General features: G+C 42.8%; 1 protein-coding gene across 3 annotated transcripts in view; it reads left to right on the top strand.

The window, feature by feature from the left end:
• LOC134644241 (aryl hydrocarbon receptor-like) overlaps window positions 1-21,412 on the top strand; it is a 47,754-nt gene extending 26,342 nt beyond the window's left edge. The window contains exons 9-11 of one of the 3 annotated variants that reach the window (XR_010096474.1): window positions 3,641-3,782; window positions 3,957-5,644; window positions 14,442-14,550. Coding sequence is in view for 2 of the 3 variants with exons in the window: in XM_063497082.1 (XP_063353152.1) it covers window positions 3,641-3,782; window positions 3,957-5,541; window positions 14,442-14,591 (1,877 nt within the window). In the remaining variant the exon portion in view is untranslated. Of the gene's footprint in view, window positions 1-3,640; window positions 3,783-3,956; window positions 5,645-14,441 lie in introns of all 3 variants that reach the window. The other 2 variants (XM_063497083.1, XM_063497082.1) reach the window with 2 other exon arrangements.
• Window positions 21,413-22,281: the final 869 nt, after the last annotated feature.

Genomic DNA, 22,281 nt, shown 5'->3' with positions numbered 1-22,281 from the left:
GATCTGAGGTACTTGAAGTGAGATACTTTTGCCAGGTCTTCTCCATCGATGCTGATGGTGCCGTCGGTTTGGGGATCGGCTTCTAAGTACTCAGTCTTCTTTGTGTTCAACCTCAGCCCGTACTCACTCAGGCGTGTCTTCCATTGCTGCGTTTGGCGTTGCAGCTCCATTCGGGATTCATCTGTGAGGAAAACATTGTCAGCATAGAGGAGTGTCCAAGGGTGGGGTGCTTGGAGGTCAGCGGTCACGGTGTCCATGCGGAGGATGAAAAGAAGCGGGGACAGCGCGGAGCCTTGGTGAACGCCCATGGTGATGTTGAAAGGTGGTGATGTTCCCACTGGGCTTCTGACTGTGTGGTCACGTTTCTGTGCAGGAGCTTGATCCAATTGACGTAGGCCTCGGGGACCCCGTGTGATCACAGAGAGTGCCAGATCAGGTCATGAGGGACTCGGTCAAAAGCCTTTTCCAGGTTGAGGAAGGCCATATGGATGGTCTTGGTCTTCTCCCGGTGCTTCTACTGTGACAATTTCTCGCAGCCTGGCATCGATGATCCGCTTGAATACAGATCCAAAGTCTGACTTCCTAAAATTATTCTAGGATCCGGTCAGCAGCACACCACAGTGGGCTGAGCAGGCGATCCATATACTGCATGTTTTTCCCCTCTACCCCTCCTCCGCTGTCTGCTCCACTGCACTGTCATAAAATAATAAATGCTAAAAATAAATAAATAAATAACTTAATTTTCAACTAAATTCTAAAATATTATCAGATGTCACTAAATGAATAATGTACTAAACTGTGAAATATAGCAACCCTACCAGTAACTTGCAAAGCCAAGCTGCACACATGTGTTTTGTAGCTTTGTTCTCTCTAGAGGGAAATCATAAAAGCCAGCAGCTAAAAAAGCTCTCAGCAGTTGTGATACACACACAGAGCAGCCATGTGATGCTGTATTTACAATGCAAATTAAACCTCTCATTTTTAAGTGGTTTCTGAGTCTACCTGGAGTCTAGAGAAGCAGCTCAAGAACAACATGAATCGTTTTTGTTAGCAGCCTGGTCCCTGCCAGTTACTTTGGAAGCACTGAGTAATAAACGTGAAGTGGGAGCTGAACTAGACCAATTATGAAAATGTTGTGCACTAGAAGTTCCAGGACAATGACTTAATATAGTTTGCAATATTTATGAATTAAAGTAAAAGACTGAATGACTCAAATTTAACGTGCTGGTGAAAAGCAATCCCAGAATTCATTCCGGCAGCCCGATGCTGGCAGGGAATGATCTCCTTAGCAGAAAAAGTAATCTCACAGATCTCAGCCTTGGCAAGGTCGGGGTGGAGCAAATTTTGAGAGATCCAATTAGTAACAGAAGCTAGACAGTCATTAATGTTGGTAGGATTATTGAGTTTGTACAGAGAAGTAAAGTTATAAGTCATTGTTAAACTATATAGAGAACAGGGTAGAGTCCAGGATTTTATTTTTTATTTATTTATTTTTAAAAAAAAATTTTTTTTGCCTGTCCCGTTTGGCTCTTTTGCCATCAGAAAGAAAGATGCCCAACGGATTTACTTTACCAGATGGACCATCTCAGCCTTGCTCTAATGGTCTATTTGATTCACCTTTTATTGTTTATTTTATTTTATTTTCACTTGCTACACACGGGACAGACATGACTGGGGAAAGAAAAGGGAGAAAGAAAGAGGGAAAGAAAAACAGCAGGGAAGAGGGATGGTGATAAAGGGCAAAAACCAACAAAACAAACAGACAAAAAATACATCTATCAATCACCTGGATCACCTGTTGAGAAAGAAAAAGGAGAAAACAAGCAGAAGAAAAAGAGCAATATAATAAACAACATCATTGTGATGATCTATGGGAATATAACAGTAAATACTAAATATTAAACATCATTGTGCAGCATGTAAGATTGACAGCGCACAGTGTGCTTTGAGGTAGGAGCCAAAAAGGGTGTAGTTTGTGTGTGTGAGCACCCGTGTGTACACCTGTGAGCATGAACGCGCTTGTTTTTAAAAGGTTCCTTCATGTAATGATCTGCTAGAGGGTGTGGGGGGCCATAGCCCCGTCCTCCAGGGCATGAAGCAGGTATGGAGGAGATCAAGGCTCCAGACATCCAGAGGCCCCCAGAACACAAGAGACCAAGGAAGACCATCAGAGGGACAGCCGCGCCACTATCCCAGAAAGAGCTGAGGAGAGTCCCAGATGAAGGGTCACTCAGCAGCCGCGGAGCAGAAGCCAGGGGGGGTTGCAGTGATGTGTCCGTGAGCTCCGCCGGCAGCCAACTGCGCCTGAGTGACCGAGCCCCAGGCCAAGAGGCCGAGGGCACCCCATCCCCGAAGGGGCCCGACCGAGCCCCAGGCTCCAGGCCCTGACAAGCAGCCACCAAGGAGTGAGCCGGTGTGTACCTGGACGCCCATCCCCGGACACAAAGAGCCACCAACGCACTGATGTCTGAGGGCGTCTGTCACCGGCAGGGGAAGTGGTGGGGGGAGATAGGCCTCCAAACCTTGGAGGGCCTGAGATGTCCCTAGAGATGTGTCGTCTGATACCCAACCTGACATATAGACACAGACATACAGGCACACACAGATACAAACATCCATTCCCACCCTCATGCTCTCATATGCAACTACTCAACACTCACCCAACGTGGAGACAGACATAAAGAGACACTGTACACACAATCACACTCCCCAAGCGTACTCTAAGCCCCAGGTCTAGGTACCCTTGCCCCTGGAGGGGGAAACTGCACCCAGACCCAGGAGGTGTTACCCTTTTCCCTGCGGTGGGGAGAAGCAGACCGCCCCGACTCGGCAGCAGCAGGGAGGCCCCACATTCCAGACCCCAATCGGACGGCCAACTCCTCCTCCCAGCCCCCCACCCCAACAGGCAACAGAGAACAGGGGTGTGTGAAGACTCCAAACCTCCCTCTGCCCGCTCATATGTGGTGTTGATGCATGTGTGTTCTAAGGTGCGTTTAAGAGTCCAGGATTTTAGACTTGATTGAAACACAGCTCTCGACTTAGCAGGCTGTGAAAAACACTAAACCAAAGCTGTCTGCAGGTGGCTAAACATTCACACCCAAAAAGTTTTTGCTACTGAACAACCTGAGTATATGTACAGGAAATCCTGTGCTGAGGACGTTTGGTCTGGTCAAAGAGTTCAGACAGCTTTTGTAAGTAATCCTGTGGGATTAGTAAACAGATTGAGCAAAGCTGCAGAGCTGCCTGAAGAGAGGATAGGGCAAAGCATCAGAGATGATCCATAGAGCAGCACCACCACGTGCACTTCAGTGGACAGATGGGCACGTGGTCAGAAGTGACGAAGACTGACCATGATTAACTGTCTTTGTGCCTGACCATAACCCACTAGTAAAGGTGAAATGAGTCCACTGTCAGTCCACTGCCACCCTGTCCAGCCTGGCAGGACACAGATGCTGTGGATAATTTGTGACAACTTTCGATGGAAACTCATTTCCGGGACATCACATTTAAAATAAATACCTTTAATGGCATTTGGCATTTAATGCTAGTGTGCAAAACTTCAAAGTGTTATGTAGATTTAGACTGTCATAGTGGACAGAGGTTATCTCTGAGTAACAGTTTTTGTGTTCAATGTTTAAAGTGATGAAGACTGGAGAGAGTGGTCTGACTGTGTTCAGACTCCTGACTAAGGAAAACCAGTGGAAGTGGGTCCAGGCCAATGCCCGGCTGGTGTATAAGAATGGGAAACCAGATTACATCATCGCCACCCAGAGGCCTCTTTTGTAAGTACCTGTCTGTGTACAAATCTCATTTGGTCATTTATCTCGAGTAATACACTGAATCAAACCATTAAGATATCCATCCTCCTTCCCTTCAAAGCCATACGTTTGTATTTCTTAGTTGTTAAAAAAGACTGCACAGAGAAGTCCTGACAATGATGTCTTCTGTGTTTATAGGGATGAAGAAGGAGGAGAACATTTGCGTAAGCGTTCTATGCATCTACCCTTTACGTATGCTACAGGAGAAGCCCTGCTCTATCAGTCCAATCATCCCATCGCAGGCTTTAGAGATGGAAGCTGTGTAAAAAATTTTAGCAAGTCAAAGAAGAACCGGACTGATAAGCTGCTGACGGATGGTCTGGACCCGGGCTCCCTTCTTGGGGCACTCATGAGTCAGGATGAGTCAGTGTATGTTTGCCAGTCAGCTGTGGAGCCCAAACTGTCATTTCACAGCAGCGTCTTTGCAGAGCACATTAGTTTCTCTGAAAGTGAACCCTCCAGCCTGCACAGAAGCTGGAATGAACCTGCTAATAGTGTCGTAGGTCCAGGTATCACAGAACCAGGTACCAGCTTTGACCCACTGCTGGCTACTTTGGACTCGCTCTCTTTGGAGGGCCAAGGGGTTATGGATGCAGAAGAGAGGAGTTACTCAAACAGCGAGCTGTTTGGAGCTCTGGAAGGGCTGGGCCTGAGTGCTGAGGACCTGGAGTTGCTGCTGCTAGATGAGCGTATGATCAGAGTTGAGATGGACCCTGAGCACGTGCCCACTTTGGATGATCTGCTGACAAATGATGAGATTCTCTCTTACATCTATGACTCGATAGAAGGAAGGACTGATTCCACCGTACATGGAGGACAGGTACCTCCTAGCACTACCGCAGCAACCTCCACACCAGTGTCATTATCAGAAAATAATCTTGATACAAGTGTGCAAATGCAGTTTCGTCCCTCCAAGCCTCCAATAATGGAGCACACTCCCATTGTCCAGCTATCCCAGCAGATGCAACAGCATCTCAACATGCGATCCACTAAAGTACCACCTAACTGGGGCCAGCAGAGTGACCATTTCCCCCACAGAATAGTAAATGGAGAGCTGCTGGGGCAAAATCAGTCTATTGCCAATGGACAATGGACAGCCCAAGACATTCTAGTCCCAGCAGAGATAGAGTTGGAACAACTGACCACACAGCAGACTACTTTCAATGACAAGGCCTCAGACTTAAATAGCAAGCTTCACCAACACTACCTTCAGCAGGAGCAGCAACCAAGGACCCAGAAGCAGCTCTCACAACAGTGCCATGCCAAACAGACGGCAGCAAACCTTGACGGACGTTGTGGTCCGTCGAGCCCAGAGCATTCAGCAGAAAAAATGTCATGGCAGAACTACAGCTTCAGCGAAAGCCTGGGCAGCAGTTTCTGCATTGACAACAGCCAAATCGCTCTTACAAACACCTCACTGGAGTCTTGCAGTGATTATAACAAGCCCACTATGGACAGTGTGGATTACACAGTCAGTGGAGGTGGTTTGCTTGAGAGAAGTGCAGAGCAACAGGGAGCTGAGTGCACAGTTGCATCTTTTCGTGGAATGAACCACAAAAGCCACCCAGAGCAGATCCCGGGCCCCTTGTTCGAGGTCATCTCCAGTCTGTCGCAGTGCCCTCCCTGCACTAGCTCCCTGGAGCAGATTCTAAGAGTGGGTAAGCCCTGCTGCCACTTTGGCTTGGTGACCTCTGAGATCCTTGATGACCCCAGTCACACCAAGGTGAGGTTGCTGATAAGTGGCACATTGTCATGACATTGAAATCATTACTAGCTGCACAGCTCGGAGGTTCCTTCCTGAGCCCGGATACAGAGTGTGTACCCAGGTTGGATAACAACATTTTAACTTTTTAGTAGCTTTTACATTTAAATCTGTTATTAAGGAAATCATCTTTTATCTGTCTGTATTCTATGTATTTAGACATGAAGGTGCATCAGTTACTCAGTAATTTGATTAAAAGAGAAGGAACAGTGGTTAGCACTGTTGCTGCACAGCAAGAAGGTCCTGAGTTCAATTCCACCATCAGGCCGGGGTCTTTCTGTGTGGAGTTTACATGTTCTCCCCATGTTTACGTGGGTTCCCTCCCGGTACTCCGGCTTCCTCCCACTGTCCAAAGACATGCAGTTTGTGGGGATAGGTTAATTGATCAATCTAAATCGCCCATAGGTGTGAATGCAGGAGTGAATGTGAGCGTGAGTGGCTGTCTCTCTCTGTGTGTTAGCCCTGCGACAGACTGGCGACCTGTCCAGGGTGTACCCCGCCTCTCGCCCTATGACAGATGGGATAGGCTGCAGCGCCCCCCGCGACCGTGAAAAGGATAAGCGGAAGCTGATGGAATTTCATATTATAGTAAAAAATGTCACTCAGAATTCAGGAAGTAGTTGAGACAGCCTCGGGATGGTAGGGAAGAATGAGAGAGGGGGGTGACTGAAGCAAACGTCACTGCACATGTGGGTGAAAAACACTGAGGTGGTGTTGGGTAGGTATGGTGCAAAAGTGAACAAGCAATGTGAAAGGATAGGTGGTAGTGTTGTAGTCTAAAGTATAGAAATGGCTGGGTGGAAAAAATTGAATGAGTATTTTAAGCAACTGGTGAATGAAGAAAATGACAAGCAGACTTTTTATTGTCATTCATAAGTGTGCAAGGAATGAAATGTCATTGCAGTTTACTCAATGTAAGGTGAAAAAATATTTAAAATAAATCAAATATGTTAATATATTTTGCTGCTATACATATTTTATCACGTGCAATGGTAAAAGTGAGCTGTGGAAAGCTGTGGACACGTACACAAACATGGTATTTTCATTTCATGTTGAGCAGTCTGATGACCTGGTGAAAAAGCTGCAGACCCTCTATCCACAGGCCAGCAAGGAGAACAGTCCATCGTGGGGGTGTGAGGAGTCACACATGATAGTTCTGGCTTGAGACAAGTAGCCCTGACTGTCATAGTGTGTGTGATGAGGACACAGAGGCAGGAGGAGGTTTATCTAAAGGCAAGCGCTTTAATGACCTGATATGTACCAGCATAAAGCAAAATACAAAACTAAACCAAAAACAAATGCAAACTTTCAACTCACAAGGAGAGAAAAACAGGACGTGGACTAACACTGGAAACTGAACAGCAGCAGCAGGAGACTGAGACAATATACAGTCTACACAGGACGGTGATTAGGAGAAGCTAGGGAAAAGGTAGGTTTACAAGATGGTAGTAAGACCTGCTATGATCTATGTTTGGAAACAGCGGCACTGACAAAAAGGTGAGGAAGAAAAGGGGAAAACTACCGAGAGTTTGTGTAAGTTCTCAGTCATGCAGGTCGTGGTAGTCTAGAATTTTAAAAAACTAAGGAAACTGGACTTCTTTAGGTTTGTGAAGACATTTCAGGTCTCATCCAAGAAGCTTCTTCAGTTATAAAAACAGCTGGTGGAGAGTCCCAGTTATTTTTTTTATTTATTTATTTATTTTTGCCTGTCCCGTTTGGCTCTTTTGCCATCAGAATTATTGTCTAAAGGCAAAGAAAGATGCCCAATGGATTTACTTTACCAAATGGACCATCCATTGCCTGGACAGCCTTGCTGTAATGGTCTATTTGATTCACCTTTTATTGTTTATTTTATTTTATTTTCACTTGCTAAATACGGGACAGACTTGACTGAGGAAAAGAAAGGGGAGAAAGAAAGAGGGAAAGAAAAACAGCGGAGAAGAGGAACGGTGATAAAGGGCAAAAAACAAAAACCAACAAAGTAAGCAGACAAAAAATACATCTATCAATCACCTGGATCACCTGTTGAGAAAGAAAAAAGAGAAAACAAGCAGAAAAAAAGAGCAATATAATAAACAACATCATCGTGATGATCTATGGGAATATAACAGTAAATACTAAATATTAAACATCATTGTGCAGCATGTAAGATTGGCAGCGCACAGTGTGCTTTGAGGTAGGAGCCAAAAAGGGTGTAGTTTGTGTGTGTGATCACCCGTGTGTACACCTGTGAGCATGAACGCGCTTGTTTTTAAAAGGTTCCTTCATGTAATGATCTGCTAGAGGGTGTGGGGGGGGCCATAGCCCCGTCCTCCAGGGCATGAAGCAGGTATGGAGGAGATCCAGGCTCCAGACATTCAGAGGCCCTCAGAACACAAGAGACCGAGGAAGACCAACAGCGCCAGTATCCCAGAAAGAGCTGAGGAGAGTCCCAGATGAAGGGTCACTCAGCAGCCGCGGAGCAGAAGCCAGAGGGGGCTGCAGTGACGTGTCCGTGAGCTCCGCCGGCAGCCAGCTGTGCCTGAGTCACCGAGCCCCAGGCCGAGGGCACCCCACCCCCGAAGGGGCCCGAGCGAGCCCCAGGCTCCAGGCCCCGATAAGCAGCCACCAAGGAGTGAGCCGGTGTGTGCCTGGACGCCCATCCCCGGACACAAAGAACCACCAACACACCGAAGTCTGAGGGCATCTGTCACCGGCAGGGGAAGTGGTGGGGGGAGATAGGCCTCCAAACCTTGGAGGGCCTGAGATGTCCCCAGAGAGGTGGCGTCTGATACCCAACCTGACATATAGACACAGACATACAGGCACACACAGATACAAACATCCATTCCCACCCTCATGCTCTCATAAGCAATTACTCCACACTCACCCAACGTGGAGACAGACATAAAGAGACACTGTACACACAATCACACTCCCCAAGTGTACTCTAAGCCCCAGGTCTAGGTACCCCTGCCCCTGGAGGGGGAAACTGCACCCAGACCCAGGTGGTGTTACCCTTTTCCCTGGGGTGGAGAGAAGCAGACTGCCCCGACTCGGCAGCAGCAGGGAGGCCCCACATTCCAGACCCCAATCGGACGGCCAACTCCTCCTCCCAGCCCCCCGCTCCAACAGGCCGCAGAGAACGGGGGTGTGAGAGTCCCAGTTATTTATCTGAGGTATTTCCTGAGGTTGTGAAGGTGGTTCTGAGGGTTATTGATCCACTGTTGATCAGGTGTGTCATCACATGAGCCAAGGTGTGGAAAAAGACAGGAAAAAAAGGCAGAAGAACTTTGGATGGATTAGTTCACCCCGAGCACAAAACTCAAACACAACCTAAGCAGCATAGTGTATGCTGTGCAGTGCTGTGAGCAGTGCTTGGACCTCTACATAGGAGAAACCAAACAGCTGCTCCACAAAAACTTGGCACATTATAGAAGAGCCACCTCAACAGGATAGATGTACACGTCTGTACAGATGCCATCAAAGAACAAAGGTCCCTCTTTCAAGGATGCCAGGGTCCACAATATGGACTGAGAACACAGATGGTTTAAAGGGGAGTAGAGTAAATGGTAAATGTACTGACTCTTATGTAGAGCTTTTCTCCCGGAGCACTTGAAGCGCTTTATACAAAGGACCCCATCTCCATTCACTGTGAGCAACCAGACACGACCCCCGCTATCAAACACTCTAAAGATCACTTCCAGGCGCCTTGGCTCACATGATCAATGTTGGGTCAACCACTATCAGAACCACCTCCTCTCAGAACCACCTCCTCTCAGAACCACCTCCTCTCAGGACCACCTCCTCCCAGGACCACCTCTTCCCAGGACCACCTCCTCCCAGGACCACCTCTTCCCAGGACCACCTCCTCTCAGGGCCACCTCCTCTCAGTGCCACCTCCTCTCAGGACCACCTCCTCTCAGAACCACCTCCTCTCAGGACCACCTCTTCCCAGGACCACCTCTTCCCAGGACCACCTCCTCTCAGGGCCTCCTCCTCTCAGAACCACCTCCTCCCAGGACCACCTCCTCTCAGGGCAACCTCCTCCCAGGACCACCTCCTCTCAGGGCCACCTCCTCCCAGGACCACCTCTTCCCAGGACCCCCTCCTCCCAGGACCCCCTCCTCCCAGGACCACCTCCTCTCAGGGCCACCTCCTCTCAGGGCCACCTCCTCTCAGGACCACCTCTTCCCAGGACCACCTCTTCCCAGAACCACCTCCTCTCAGGGCCACCTCCTCTCAGAACCACCTCCTCTCAGGACCACCTCTTCCCAGGACCACCTCTTCCCAGGACCACCTCCTCTCAGGGCCACCTCCTCTCAGAACCACCTCCTCTCAGGACCACTTCCTCTCAGGGCCACCTCCTCTCAGGACCACCTCTTCTCAGAACCACTTCCTCTCAGGGCCACCTCCTCTCAGGGCCACCTCCTCTCTGGACCACCTCCTCTCAGGGCCACCTCCTCTCAGGACCACTTCCTCTCAGGGCCACCTCCTCTCAGGACCACCTCCTCTCAGGACCACTTCCTCTCAGGGCCACCTCCTCTCAGGACCACCTCTTCTCAGAACCACTTCCTCTCAGGGCCACCTCCTCTCAGGGCCACCTCTTCTCAGAACCATCTCCTCTCAGGGCCACCTCCAAATAGTCGACTACCACTAGGAATTCAACACCTGGGACTCTCCACCAGAGCTGAAATGTCTTCACAAACATAAAAATAAGTCCAGTTGCCTTCTTTTTCAAGCTCTCAAGAAAACCACGGAGTAGAAACGTGAATGTAGTGTGGCAGATGAGACGGTAGGAACGGACTGCAATGGAGTCAGATGCTCCACTGTGGCGACCCCTAAAGGGGGAAGCCTAAAGCCCCTCCCTGAGCCTGGTTCTGTTGGAGGTTTCTTCCTGTTAAAAGGAAGTTTTCCCTTCCCACTGTCGCCAAAGTGCTTGCTCAATAAAATTGAATTGAATTAAAGAAGAAGGTTGTAGGGTCTTTACCCTATAACTGATATTTTTCTGATATTCACAGATATATATATATATGCTCCATAATATTGGACCATCTTCCCCAATAAGGTTTTTGCCTTATTTATTTGTTTTTCTTTCTGCTTTTAAGATTATTTTAAGATTGGAACGCCAGAAGAAGCCAAGGTTATAACGATTAAGGATCTTGAGGAATTGGACATTTATACAAGATAACATTATCATGATAGGCAAACGGTTACGACCAATCATGGCTATGAGCCTAAAAACAATTAGTTCATCCTTTACAAGAATAGATGCTACTTCGGGTGGAAAAGGACAAAAGGAAATTGTAAATTGGACATGGAAGAAAACAAGATCAACGGACTTTAAAATATGTCGATAAATGTATGTGCGATTGCTAAGGATCCCTTTCTTTTTTGAGGTTAATAGATAGTTTTAGAATAATTATGCATAATGCTCGACGACTCAGATCATAAATCATATGATTTTGAAGTAGGCATTGACCCTGAAAGGAATGTGCTTAATACAATTAATGTCACATGTGAATATTATACAGAGGAGCAATTCAGGGATACGGTTGAAATAGTTAATACATTTTCATTAATTCATATTAATTGCAGAAGTCTTTATAGAAGTTTTGCTTCGATTAAAGATTTTCTGTATAGTTTGAGAGGTAGGTTTCAAATAATTGCTCTGTCTGAAACATGGTTAGATGAGAATAGGGGTTGTCATTTCTGTATTGAAGGGTACGATTTATACTTTGTAAATAGAATTAAGAAAAAGGCAGGAGGGGTGGCACTTTTTGTTAATTGTGATTTGAAATGTAAAAAAGTTGAATGTATGTCTGTGGCTATAGACGATTTAATGGAGTCTGTGACAGTGGAATTGGATATAGAAAGAAGAAGTAATATAATTGTAACGTGTATATATAGGAAACCGGGGTCACAGATTGAGTTATTTACAGAGGCAGTAGAAGACTTATTGAGTAAGGCTAAGGGAAATAAGACTGTATGTTTGTGTGGTGATTACAATATTGATCTTTGTAAAGAGGCAAATGATAAGGCTGCGTCAGATTTTTTTGAATTATTACTTGGTAAAGGATTTTATCCTTTAATTATAAAGCCGAGTAGAATAACGGATAAATCAGAAACATTAATTGATCATATTTTCATTAATAGCTTGGAGAGTAATATTATGAGTGGCCTCATCATAAATGATATAAGCGATCATCTACCAGTCTTTTTTACTTTTGATTTAAATATGAAAAGAAAGGAAGAAGTTGGTTTTGTGAGTCATAGAAGGTTAAGAAATAACGAAGCAATTAACAAGTTTAGACAAGATCTCATGGAAGTGGACTGGAAGGAAGTTTATGTTAATGAGGTCAACGTTGCATATGGAGCTTTTTTAAATACTTACTTGGCCTTGTATGATAAACATTGTCCATTGGTATCATTTAAGTATAAGAAAAAGAATAAGAATATGAAACCTTGGATAACTAAGGGTCTTGCAAATGCGTGTAAAAAGAAAAATAATTTATATAGGGATTATATAACACAGAGAACTAAGAATGCGGAAATGAAATATAAAGTTTATAAAAATAAGTTGGTATTAATATTGAGGAAAGCTAAGAAAGACTACTATAATAAACTTTTTCAGGAAAACAAGAATAATATTAAGGGTATTTGGAATATTTTTAAGGAGGTATTGGGTAACAAGAACACACCCTTAGATCACCCTAATTATTTCATTAAGAATAATCAAGTTGTCGATGACAAGACTGAAGTAGCAAATGAATTCAATTCCTTTTTTGTAAATGTTGGACCCACTTTAGCAAATTTAATTAGAAAAAATGACGACCCAGAATATGAGGAAGCCTGGAAAGGAGAAAATAGAAGGGTTAATTCTATATTCTTGGCTGATACTACCATAAAAGAAATAGTAGCAATTGTAGAAAATTGTAAAAATAAAAAATCTACTGACTGTGATGGTATAGACATGGTTGTAATTAAAAAGACTTTAGATTGTATAAGTATTCCTCTTTGCTATATTTTTAATCTTTCGTTACAATCAGGAGTATTTCCTGATCGAATGAAAGTGGCAAAAGTGACACCCTTATATAAATCAGGAGATAAGCATAGTTTTAACAATTATAGGCCAGTGTCTCTTTTGTCACAGTTTTCAAAAGTGCTTGAAAAACTTTTTGCGCAAAGACTTGATAGGTTTATTGAAAAATATCAACTAATAAATGAAAATCAATTTGGATTTCGTAAAAATAGATCAACGGCATTAGCATTGTTGACTTTCATTGACGATATTTCATCTGCAACCAATAATAATAAATATACAGTTGGGGTATTTGTTGATTTAAAAAAAGCTTTTGATACGTTACAACATTCTATTTTGATTTCTAAATTGTATAATTATGGTGTGAGAGGAGTGGCATTGAATTGGTTAAGGAGTTATTTAGAAAATAGGTCGCAATATGTACATTATCTCGGCAACACCTCTGAAAGATTGAAGATTGTATGTGACGTTCCTCAAGGTTCTATTTTGGGACCTAAACTTTTTAATTTATATATTAATGATATCTGTGACGTATCAAAAAGGTTAAATTTTATTTTATTTGCAGATGACACAAATTTTTATTGCTCTGGAGAGAATTTGAAAGATTTGGTTGAAATTATGACTTCTGAGATGTTAAGATTAAAAATATGGTTTGATGTAAATAAATTATCTTTGAATCTGTCAAAAACGAAATTCATGATATTTGGCAATCGTGTAAAGGAGGATGAAGTCATTATGTCCATTGATGGAGAATTGATTGAAAGAGTTACTGAATTTCGTTTTTTGGGTGTAATAGTAGATGAAAATCTGACGTGGAAATCACATATTGAGTATATTAGAAAGAAGATGGTTAAAAACATTTATATTTTGGGAAATGTAAGAGATTTATTAGACTATAAAACAATGCGCATTTTATATTTTTCATTGTTTTTCTCATATTTTAGTTACTGTATTGAAGTCTGGGGGAATACATATGAGAATACTATAAAACCTATAAACTTATTACAGAAGAAAGTGATACGAATGATTCATAATGTTAAATATAGAGAACATACAAATAAATTATTTATAAAATCGAAATTATTAAAATTAGGAGATTTAGTGAAATTACAGACACTATTAATTATGTTTAAGGCTAAAAATAATGTTTTGCCCTTTACGTTACAAAGAGTATTTTTAATGTGTTCGGGGGGAGAAGATAGCAGAAGGAAATTTTATTTTAAGCATCAGTTAGCTAGGACTACACAAAGATTAATGAGTCCAACGGTTAGGGGTATACGACTGTGGAACTCACTTCATTATAATTTAAAGAATTGTATAAATTTATATTGTTTTAAAAAGTGTTACATGCTTAAAACGATAACTCAATATGAAGAATGTGAATGAAATTGGAGTTCATTGAAAAAGGATCCATTATAATTTTTTGTTTTATTTATTTTCATTTTATTTTTCTCCTTGTTACTATGTGGAGTGGTATATTCTGATTGTAAATTTGTATATTCTGATTGTAAATTTGTTGTTTGGTTTGGGTTAGGACCGGAGATAAATGTTAATGTTTGTTTTCTGATTTTTGGTGCCCACTTGTTGGATTGTAGATAGGGGGCAGGGTTTAATAAGAATATTTTCTTCTTCCTGCTCCTTTTCACACATGGTTGTAGTGCTTTTTGATAGAAAGTGTGGTTGGTTTGTTTGAATTGTTGTACCAAGTGTGAAATAAATAAAATAAATGAAATGAAATGAAATGAAGATTATGAATAATAATCTTTGTCTTATACAAACACCCACTATGAGCCAAATGGCAATCCTGTTTGGTGTTAATGATATTTTATATCCTTTGCAGATGGAAAATGGCTGCGTGCTAAACAGTACTTACCCAGGAGGTTGTGCCCTGCCTAACAGGAATGGATCTGTGCCTCCTACTATCCAGGTACCCAGCCCTGAGACTTTGCCTACACTTCCGGACCCATCAGCCACCGGCTTCTACCTCTGACCATCTGACCAGGGACAGTCATGTAGCAGGACACTGTGAATGGCCAGAAACATCCAGTGACTGGACCAGCCTTATACATCTACACACCACAACAAACAAAGCTGAAGAAACGTAGGCCGACATCTGTGTTGTCTGTTTTTGTCCTTTCATTTTGACTTTGTAATGTTGTGTCAGGGGAGGGGATCACCGAGTTATATTTTAAGTCATATTATCATATGAGTTCTTTGTTTACACTAATGCAGTTAAGAGCGCTTAGCTTGTTTTAAGTAAATATGAGTCATTGGAGGCTGGGTTTTAGAAATCTGCATTCAGATACACTGTAAAACCAACGTGTTCTCGTCCTGGGACATCAGATTCTGCCGTGCTGTCTTAGTATTGGTACTTTAATGCGCCAGCATGGCTTCATTAGACACAGACACTGAGAACCAAGAAATCTGTTTTCAAGAGGAATTTACAAGTTAGCCAGCCAGGAGTCTGTGGTTCATGTCCATCTTCAGGAGTCTGTGGTTTGTGTCCATCTTCAGGAGTCTGTGGTTTGTGTCCATCTTCAGGAGTCTGTGGTTTATGTCCTCTTCAGGAGTCTGTGGTTTATGTCCTCTTCAGGAGTCTGTGGTTTGTGTCCATCTTCAGGAGTCTGTGGTTTGTGTCCTCTTCAGGAGTCTGTGGTTTATGTCCTCTTCAGGAGTCTGTGGTTTGTGTCCATCTTCAGGAGTCTGTGGTTTATGTCCTCTTCAGGAGTCTGTGGTTTATGTCCTCTTCAGGAGTCTGTGGTTTATGTCCATCTTCAGGAGTCTGTGGTTTGTGTCCATCTTCAGGAGTCTGTGGTTTGTGTCCTCTTCAGGAGTCTGTGGTTTATGTCCTCTTCAGGAGTCTGTGGTTTATGTCCTCTTCAGGAGTCTGTGGTTTGCACTTTCATTACACTCAGTGATTCTTTGCCTATTCGTTTCATACAGATTATTGAGACTGAATCTACAGTTATATGGACCAAGAATTTGGCCACATCTCCTAATCTTAGAATTCAGGTGTTTTCAGCCCCATTTCCAGGGGTGTATAAAATAAAGCACCTAGCCATGCAGTCTGTCTTTACAACCATTTATGAAAGAATGGGTCATTATAAGGAGACACTGAATTTTTGCATGGCACTGTAATAGGATGCTACTACTGCAGCAAGTCGGTTAGTGCAATTTCTTCCCTCCTTCCTACATATATTTTATAATCAATTTTAAGGAGTATTATTATAATTAAGTGGAAGCTTTTAGCAGCCAGAGTAGGTCAGCCACTAATGTGCCGTTACAGTGCTAAGGCATACAGTGTGTAAAAGTGTAATTTGCTTACTCAGTAACTGGAGGTCCAAACCTCCGGCATTAATGTAAGCACAAAAACTGTGGCATGTGTTTCCATGGCTCCTGTAGGTTTACTGTGTAGGTGCTCCAGTACTAGGGTATCCATGTAGAGTCTGTTATGTAAAAAAGGTCTGATCCATCCATCTATCCATCCATTTTCTGCCCATCTCTGCCCAGACCACCCTCCTCCAGCACCTCAGTTCAATTTTATTCATACATCCTCAAATCACAACAAGATTCAAGTCAGTGCACTTTATACTGTAAGGTAGGCCCTACAATAATGCAACAGAGAAATCCCCAACAATCATATGACCCCCTACAAGCAAGCGCTTTGGCATCAGTGGGAAGGAAAAACTCCCTTTCAACAGGAAGAAACCTCTGGCAGAATCAGGCTCCGGGGGGGGCGGGGCCATCTGCTGCGACCGGTTAGGGTGAGACACCAAGGTGTTTCCAAGAAATGTAATTTCTCCAGAGTATTGTGGATCTTCCCAGGGCCTCCTTCCAATGGGACATGCACTGAACATCTTGAGCATCCTGGTCAGATGTCTTAATCATCTCAATTGATTCTTTTTAGTGTGGAGGAGCAGTGGCTCTATTCCTGCTTTTTCCTGAATGGCAGAGTTCCTCACTCTATCTCCAAGGCTGAGCCTAGGTTCCCTTCAGAGAAAGCTCATTTCCATGTTGTATCTGTGACCTCATTCTTACGGACACTACCCAGAGCTTGTGACTTAGGTGAACGTAAGGGCGTAGCTATAATTCAACAGCTTTGCTTTTACACTCAGCTTTCCCCTTATCATGACAGACCAGTACAGCATCTGCATCACTGTAGATGCTTCTCGAACCTGTCGATCCAATCTCTTGGTCCACTCCCCCCTAAATCATGAACAAGACCCCAAGATCTGTAACTGCTCTACCAGGGGTAGTAACTCGTTCCCAACCCAGAGAGCCCTTTTCAGTCTGAGGACCATGGTCTTGAATTTTGAAACACTATTTCTCATCCCAGTTTCATCACACATGGTTGTGAACCATGTGTGATGAAACTGGGAATCTCAAGATCCTGTGACCACCACACCAGACCTCCTCTTGGCTGCACCTAGAAATTTCGTCCATGGAAATTATGGACGAAATCAACAAAGGGACAAACAACAGCAGTCCCTTTGTTCAACAGTCACAAAGAACGAGTCTGACTTATTGCCAACAATGTGAACTGGGCTCTGGTAATGGTTGTACTGGTTAGGCCACAGCAATGGGCCTGATACCATATACTCCCAAAGCACCTCCAACAGAACACACAGTTGAATGCCTTCTTCAAGTCCCCAAAACTCATGTAGACTGTTTGGGAACTCCCATGCATCCTCAAACATCCTTGAGAAAATAAAGAGCTGGTCCAGTGTTCCATGATCAGGATGAAAACCACCTCATGAATCTAAGGTTCCACTAACAGGCAGGCGAAGTACCCAGGCTGAGGCTGAGAAGCATGAGCATCCTAAAGTTGGACCACACTTTGTGGACCCAGTCCTTGAAGAGGGGAACCCCCACCACCCCAGTCTCCCAGTCCAGAGGCACTGTCTCTGACTGCAACACAATGTTGCAGAGGTGTGTCAGCTATGACAACAGAGCCTGAGCCTTGACAAACTACCTCAGTGAACTTACTCACAGTCCTCTTATACTACAAGAAGCCATGTCAGTGGGATTGAGGAGATTCTTTGATGTGTTAGTTCAACTGTCCTCTGTTGAGGTCAGCATCCCCACTATAGTCCCATCCCCGTTATAGACAGTGTGGACGGAAACTGCTTTCCCCTGACAGTTTGCCAGGCCAACCGAAAGGCTTCTTCCATGGCCTCTCTTCTCCCATACCTGAGTTTTTGCCTTGGCTACTGTCAGAGCTGCACTCTGGTTGGCCTGCTGGTACAGCTGTTCCATGTACTCAAAACCAGTTTCAGTAACCAGGGATCAGACCCCCACATCCTTCATCTTCTGTCTAATCTATGATTGCTGTGTTGTAGAATGCACAATCAGACAGGTTTTATATCGTCTGTATGAATGTAGGAGAAGCTAGAGGAGCTCTGGAAACTTTTATATCTCTGATAAATGCAGTTCTTTTCTGGTGATATGTTTGTTGTTTCGTGGGATCTTTCCTAATATGACTGTGGTTTGCTTTGCTTTGTATCTGAATGCACCATACAAATGCGTGATTACAGGTGTTGGTACAGTTAACAGTTTTGCTCATGCTACAGGAATGTACTCGTTAAGTGTTTATTGATTTCGTTGTTGAATGATTTTCAACAATGAGATTAATCCATATACATTTGAAAAAAAGTATAGAACATGAAAATTATTTCTAGAACTATCCTGCACTTTATTTCTTAAACCCACCTAATGCACACTGGTAGTCAAGGACACTGGGGGGTGGAAACCCTGATTTATGGGGTTCTTCCCATTTCTGACACAGTCTTATTTTGCAGTACACTTCAAATGATGAGTCCTCACAAGCACAAACATGTCATGTTAGTGTAATCATTTTTATTTTTCTCCACTTGAATTGTTTTTTTCTTGTTGATTATGTTGACATTGAATTGAACCTCTCAAAGATTCGTTTTTTTATATGTGGTCACTGTTACAAGTTTACCTGACTTATTTGGAAAAAAAACCCTTGTGTATTTCTCTATATATCAATGTCCCATGGGAAGTTCCTGATTGTTTGGACGTCCATATGTAAGATATTGTCTCTACCTAGGCTGCACTTACCCCTTCCTCCCTGCTCTCACCTGCTCCATAACATCTACTATACTATACTATATACAAATGGAAAACTCACAATTTTAAGGGCAGAGCCTGATATCTTCATCTTGATATCATCTTGTTGTCAAACCAACCTAAAATGTGAAATATAGTCATTTAATGACACACGGGTGACAAATTAAAGGAAAAATTGACACCTGTAATGTGGGGATTATCTGGCATAAGGGAAGCCTCACATGTACAACCTGTTGCTCTTAAACCCTTTTTCAATCCTAAGTGAATCAGACACTGCTGTCATTGGACAGTCCAGACAGACGGCTTCACTGTGCATGAAATCAGACAGAATTTACACTTGGATGAATATAAATGGATTAGTGTGTTTCAGAAATTTGCCATCCTGCTAATAGTAGTCTATATGTGAAGTGTACATGTGTGGTGTGGTTGTTACGGTTATATTCAAGTCAATTCATGAACAATTAAATTGAAATGTGCATTTGCTATAATTAGCACCAAATTGTGAACAAATTTCAGTAAGACATCTTCTGTAAACAGAGCCACATCATAATCTGCTCATTTACAGACTTTGTTGTTGTGTTACAGACTGTTTGGATCATGGAAGTTATATCAGTATTCAACCATGTTTTTGGGGTATTTACATATAACATAGTGAAGATACAAGGAGTCAGCTGGGGCCCCGGAGAAAACAGCAAACATAAAATAAGAGTGAATAAAGCTAAACTACTGGCAAAAAGACTATGGATACAAATGCTCTTTTTTTCACTGGGTAGGCAAAAACTGTAACTCATCAGTAAAGCTGCTTTTGTGTATGTGTGTATGTGACAATCTCTACATTCAACAATAGAAATACGTGTTCTGTAGTAGAAATAGAAAATAAAAAAACATCAGAGAAATAGGATGGACTACTTCCATCAAGCCATAGTCCACCAGATGAATACAAAGTAGCTCTGAGTGATTCAATTCAGTTTTATTTATATAGCACCAAATCACAACAACAGTCGCCTCAAGGTGCTTTATATTGTAGATCGTACAATAACAGATACAGAGAAAAAGCCAACAATCATATGACCCCCTATGAGCAAGCACTTTGGCGACAGTGGGAAGGAAAAACTCCCTTTTAACAGGAAGAAACCTCCGGCAGAACCAGGCTCAGGGAGGGGCGGGGCCATCTGCTGTGATTGGTTGGGGTGAGAGAAGGAAGACAGGATAAAGACATGCTGTGGAAGAGAGACAGAGATTGATAACAGATATGATTCAGTGCAGAGAGGTCTGTTAACACATAGTGAGTGAGAAAGGTGACTGGAAAGGAAAAACTCAATGCATCATGGGAATCCCCGGCAGCCTACGTCTATTGCAGCATAACTAAGTGAGGATTCAGGGTCACCTGGTCCAGCCCTAACTATATGCTTTAGCAAAAAGGAAAGTTTGAAGCCTAATCTTAAAAGTAGAGCTAGTGTCTGTCTCCTGAATCCAAACTGGAAGCTGGTTCCACAGAAGAGGGGCCTGAAAACTGAAGGCTCTGCCTCCCATTCTACTTTTAAATACTCTAGGAACAACAAGTAAGCCTGCAGTGTGAGAGCGAAGTGCTCTAATAGGGTGATATGGTACTACAAGGTCATTAAGATAAGATGGGGCCTGATTATTTAAGACCTTGTATGTGAGGAGCAGGATTTTGAATTCTGGATTTAACAGGAAGCCAATGAAGGGAAGCCACTTTTGAAGTGATCACTTTTATGTTTTATATCCTAATGAATGTGCTCTCAAAACGGCATATATAGATTTTCCTTTAATTTGTCACTTATTGATATTTTCCCCAAAGTGTTTACCTTTTAAATGGTAGAAAATGATGAAACATGAGGTCTGTCATTTCAGGTCTACACAGTTAAAAAAAAAGAAAGAAAACCAAATGAAGTTAAAAATAGATCTTTAGTGGACAGACACACTTCTGAATGTTTCTTGTACAGCATAAAATTACTCAGAAATGAAGATGAGTCAGATTATTTCATCAAGAGAAGATGCTGAAAAGAGATTTCCATTGTTCAAATAATGTTATTATTGATAGAGCTGCTGTTATTTTGACATGTTTGCGATGTGAAACACGTGGACGTTACAGGGCCTCCTTCCGTTACTAAACGTTACTCGTTTCTTTATCTTTCTTTTTCCCACAGCAAAAATGTCTGCTCTATTTAATATGATTGATGTGACTTAGTGTGAAAAGATGTGTATTTAAAGTCAAACAAACAGGTATGTACATAGTTTTATGTCAAGTCACTTGTTTCACTATTTTTGAGACACCCAACAACCCCTTTGCTGGTTTTTGTGTTATTTTCTATTGTAAATAGTACTTTCATCACAAAGCACTGTACTCTGTGACAGCCTGAAAATGGTGCCATATTACTGAACTTTTATTCTGTCTTTACCTAACCACGGTAATGTTACCAAGACATGACATGCTGTAGATGTTGCATATTTGGCCTGTGCCCTTTGTTTCAGAAGCATTTTTTCCTGTAAAATAAGGATTTCTGCAAACACACAAACATCTTACAGACATGGAACTATGACCACTCATACATTTCTGTCTTTCAGCCCTCTAGTTTTGTATTCACATGAACAGTAGGGATGTCTAACGTCTGTCAATGAATTCTTATTGTGGACCCCTGACATTTAAAGGTGCTATACGTAGCATTTGAACAATAAATAAACCTGTACCACATTTAATTTGTGAAGCCTGCATAATTACAGAGAACAAAGTAGCCAGGATTTGACCAAGGTGCTCCACAAGTGGCAACCTCTATGTGAGAAAAATGAAGCCATGGCTCAAAGGCCCAAATCTGTAGTTCTCCAAGTGCAATGAAATGAAATCCGGTCTTTAAGTCTGACGTCATTAGCCGTGCCTGGGCCCAAACTCCACTGCAGGTCCATAAGTCACATGATCATTGCAGCATCAACAAGAGTTACAAACTGTCTAAATTCTTTCTACCTGCTCTACCAGGTGTAACAATTAAATTTAACATCCAGGCATCCATGAAAACCGAATTTATGAAATTTAATGGAGTTAGATGTTAGCAGGAAGTTAGCTCGCTAGTTTCCATCTAAATATAACACAGTGCTCAGTGTGCTTTTCATGGGAAATCAATGTCCTGACTGAGAGATTTCCGAAACAAATTAAGACGTAGAGCTGAAAAACAGGAAACTAAATAGCAGCGATGATTGTAGGGTTACTGAAGTTGGGCTAGCTGGTATATAATGATGTGCTACGTGATCGCTAGCAACACAGCTATGTTAGCATAATATAAACAGTGAAGCTGGAGGATGAACACTAACTTTTTTCCACTTGATAAAAGTTAACGTGAGGGTTCCTGATGGTTAGAGACAAATGCAATCAAATGGCAGGATGCTGTAAATGGACCAAACTTCAGTCAGGAGAACAACTGAGATAATCCATCCACAATACGAGGTTAGTCATTAATATACTGCTGCATGGGCTGGGCTGGAGTTACATCGTAAGGGTTTAAAACTGAGCTTTAAAATGAACAGTGGTGATAAAAACTCAGAGGCCGACAGTGATCACTGACTGTTTTTAGGGG

This window comes from Pelmatolapia mariae, linkage group LG16_19, assembly GCF_036321145.2.
Source record: "Pelmatolapia mariae isolate MD_Pm_ZW linkage group LG16_19, Pm_UMD_F_2, whole genome shotgun sequence".
NCBI lineage: Eukaryota > Metazoa > Chordata > Actinopteri > Cichliformes > Cichlidae > Pelmatolapia > Pelmatolapia mariae.
The sequence above is the reverse complement of the archived record's forward strand: the minus strand, read 5'-3'. Positions and strand labels throughout refer to the sequence as shown.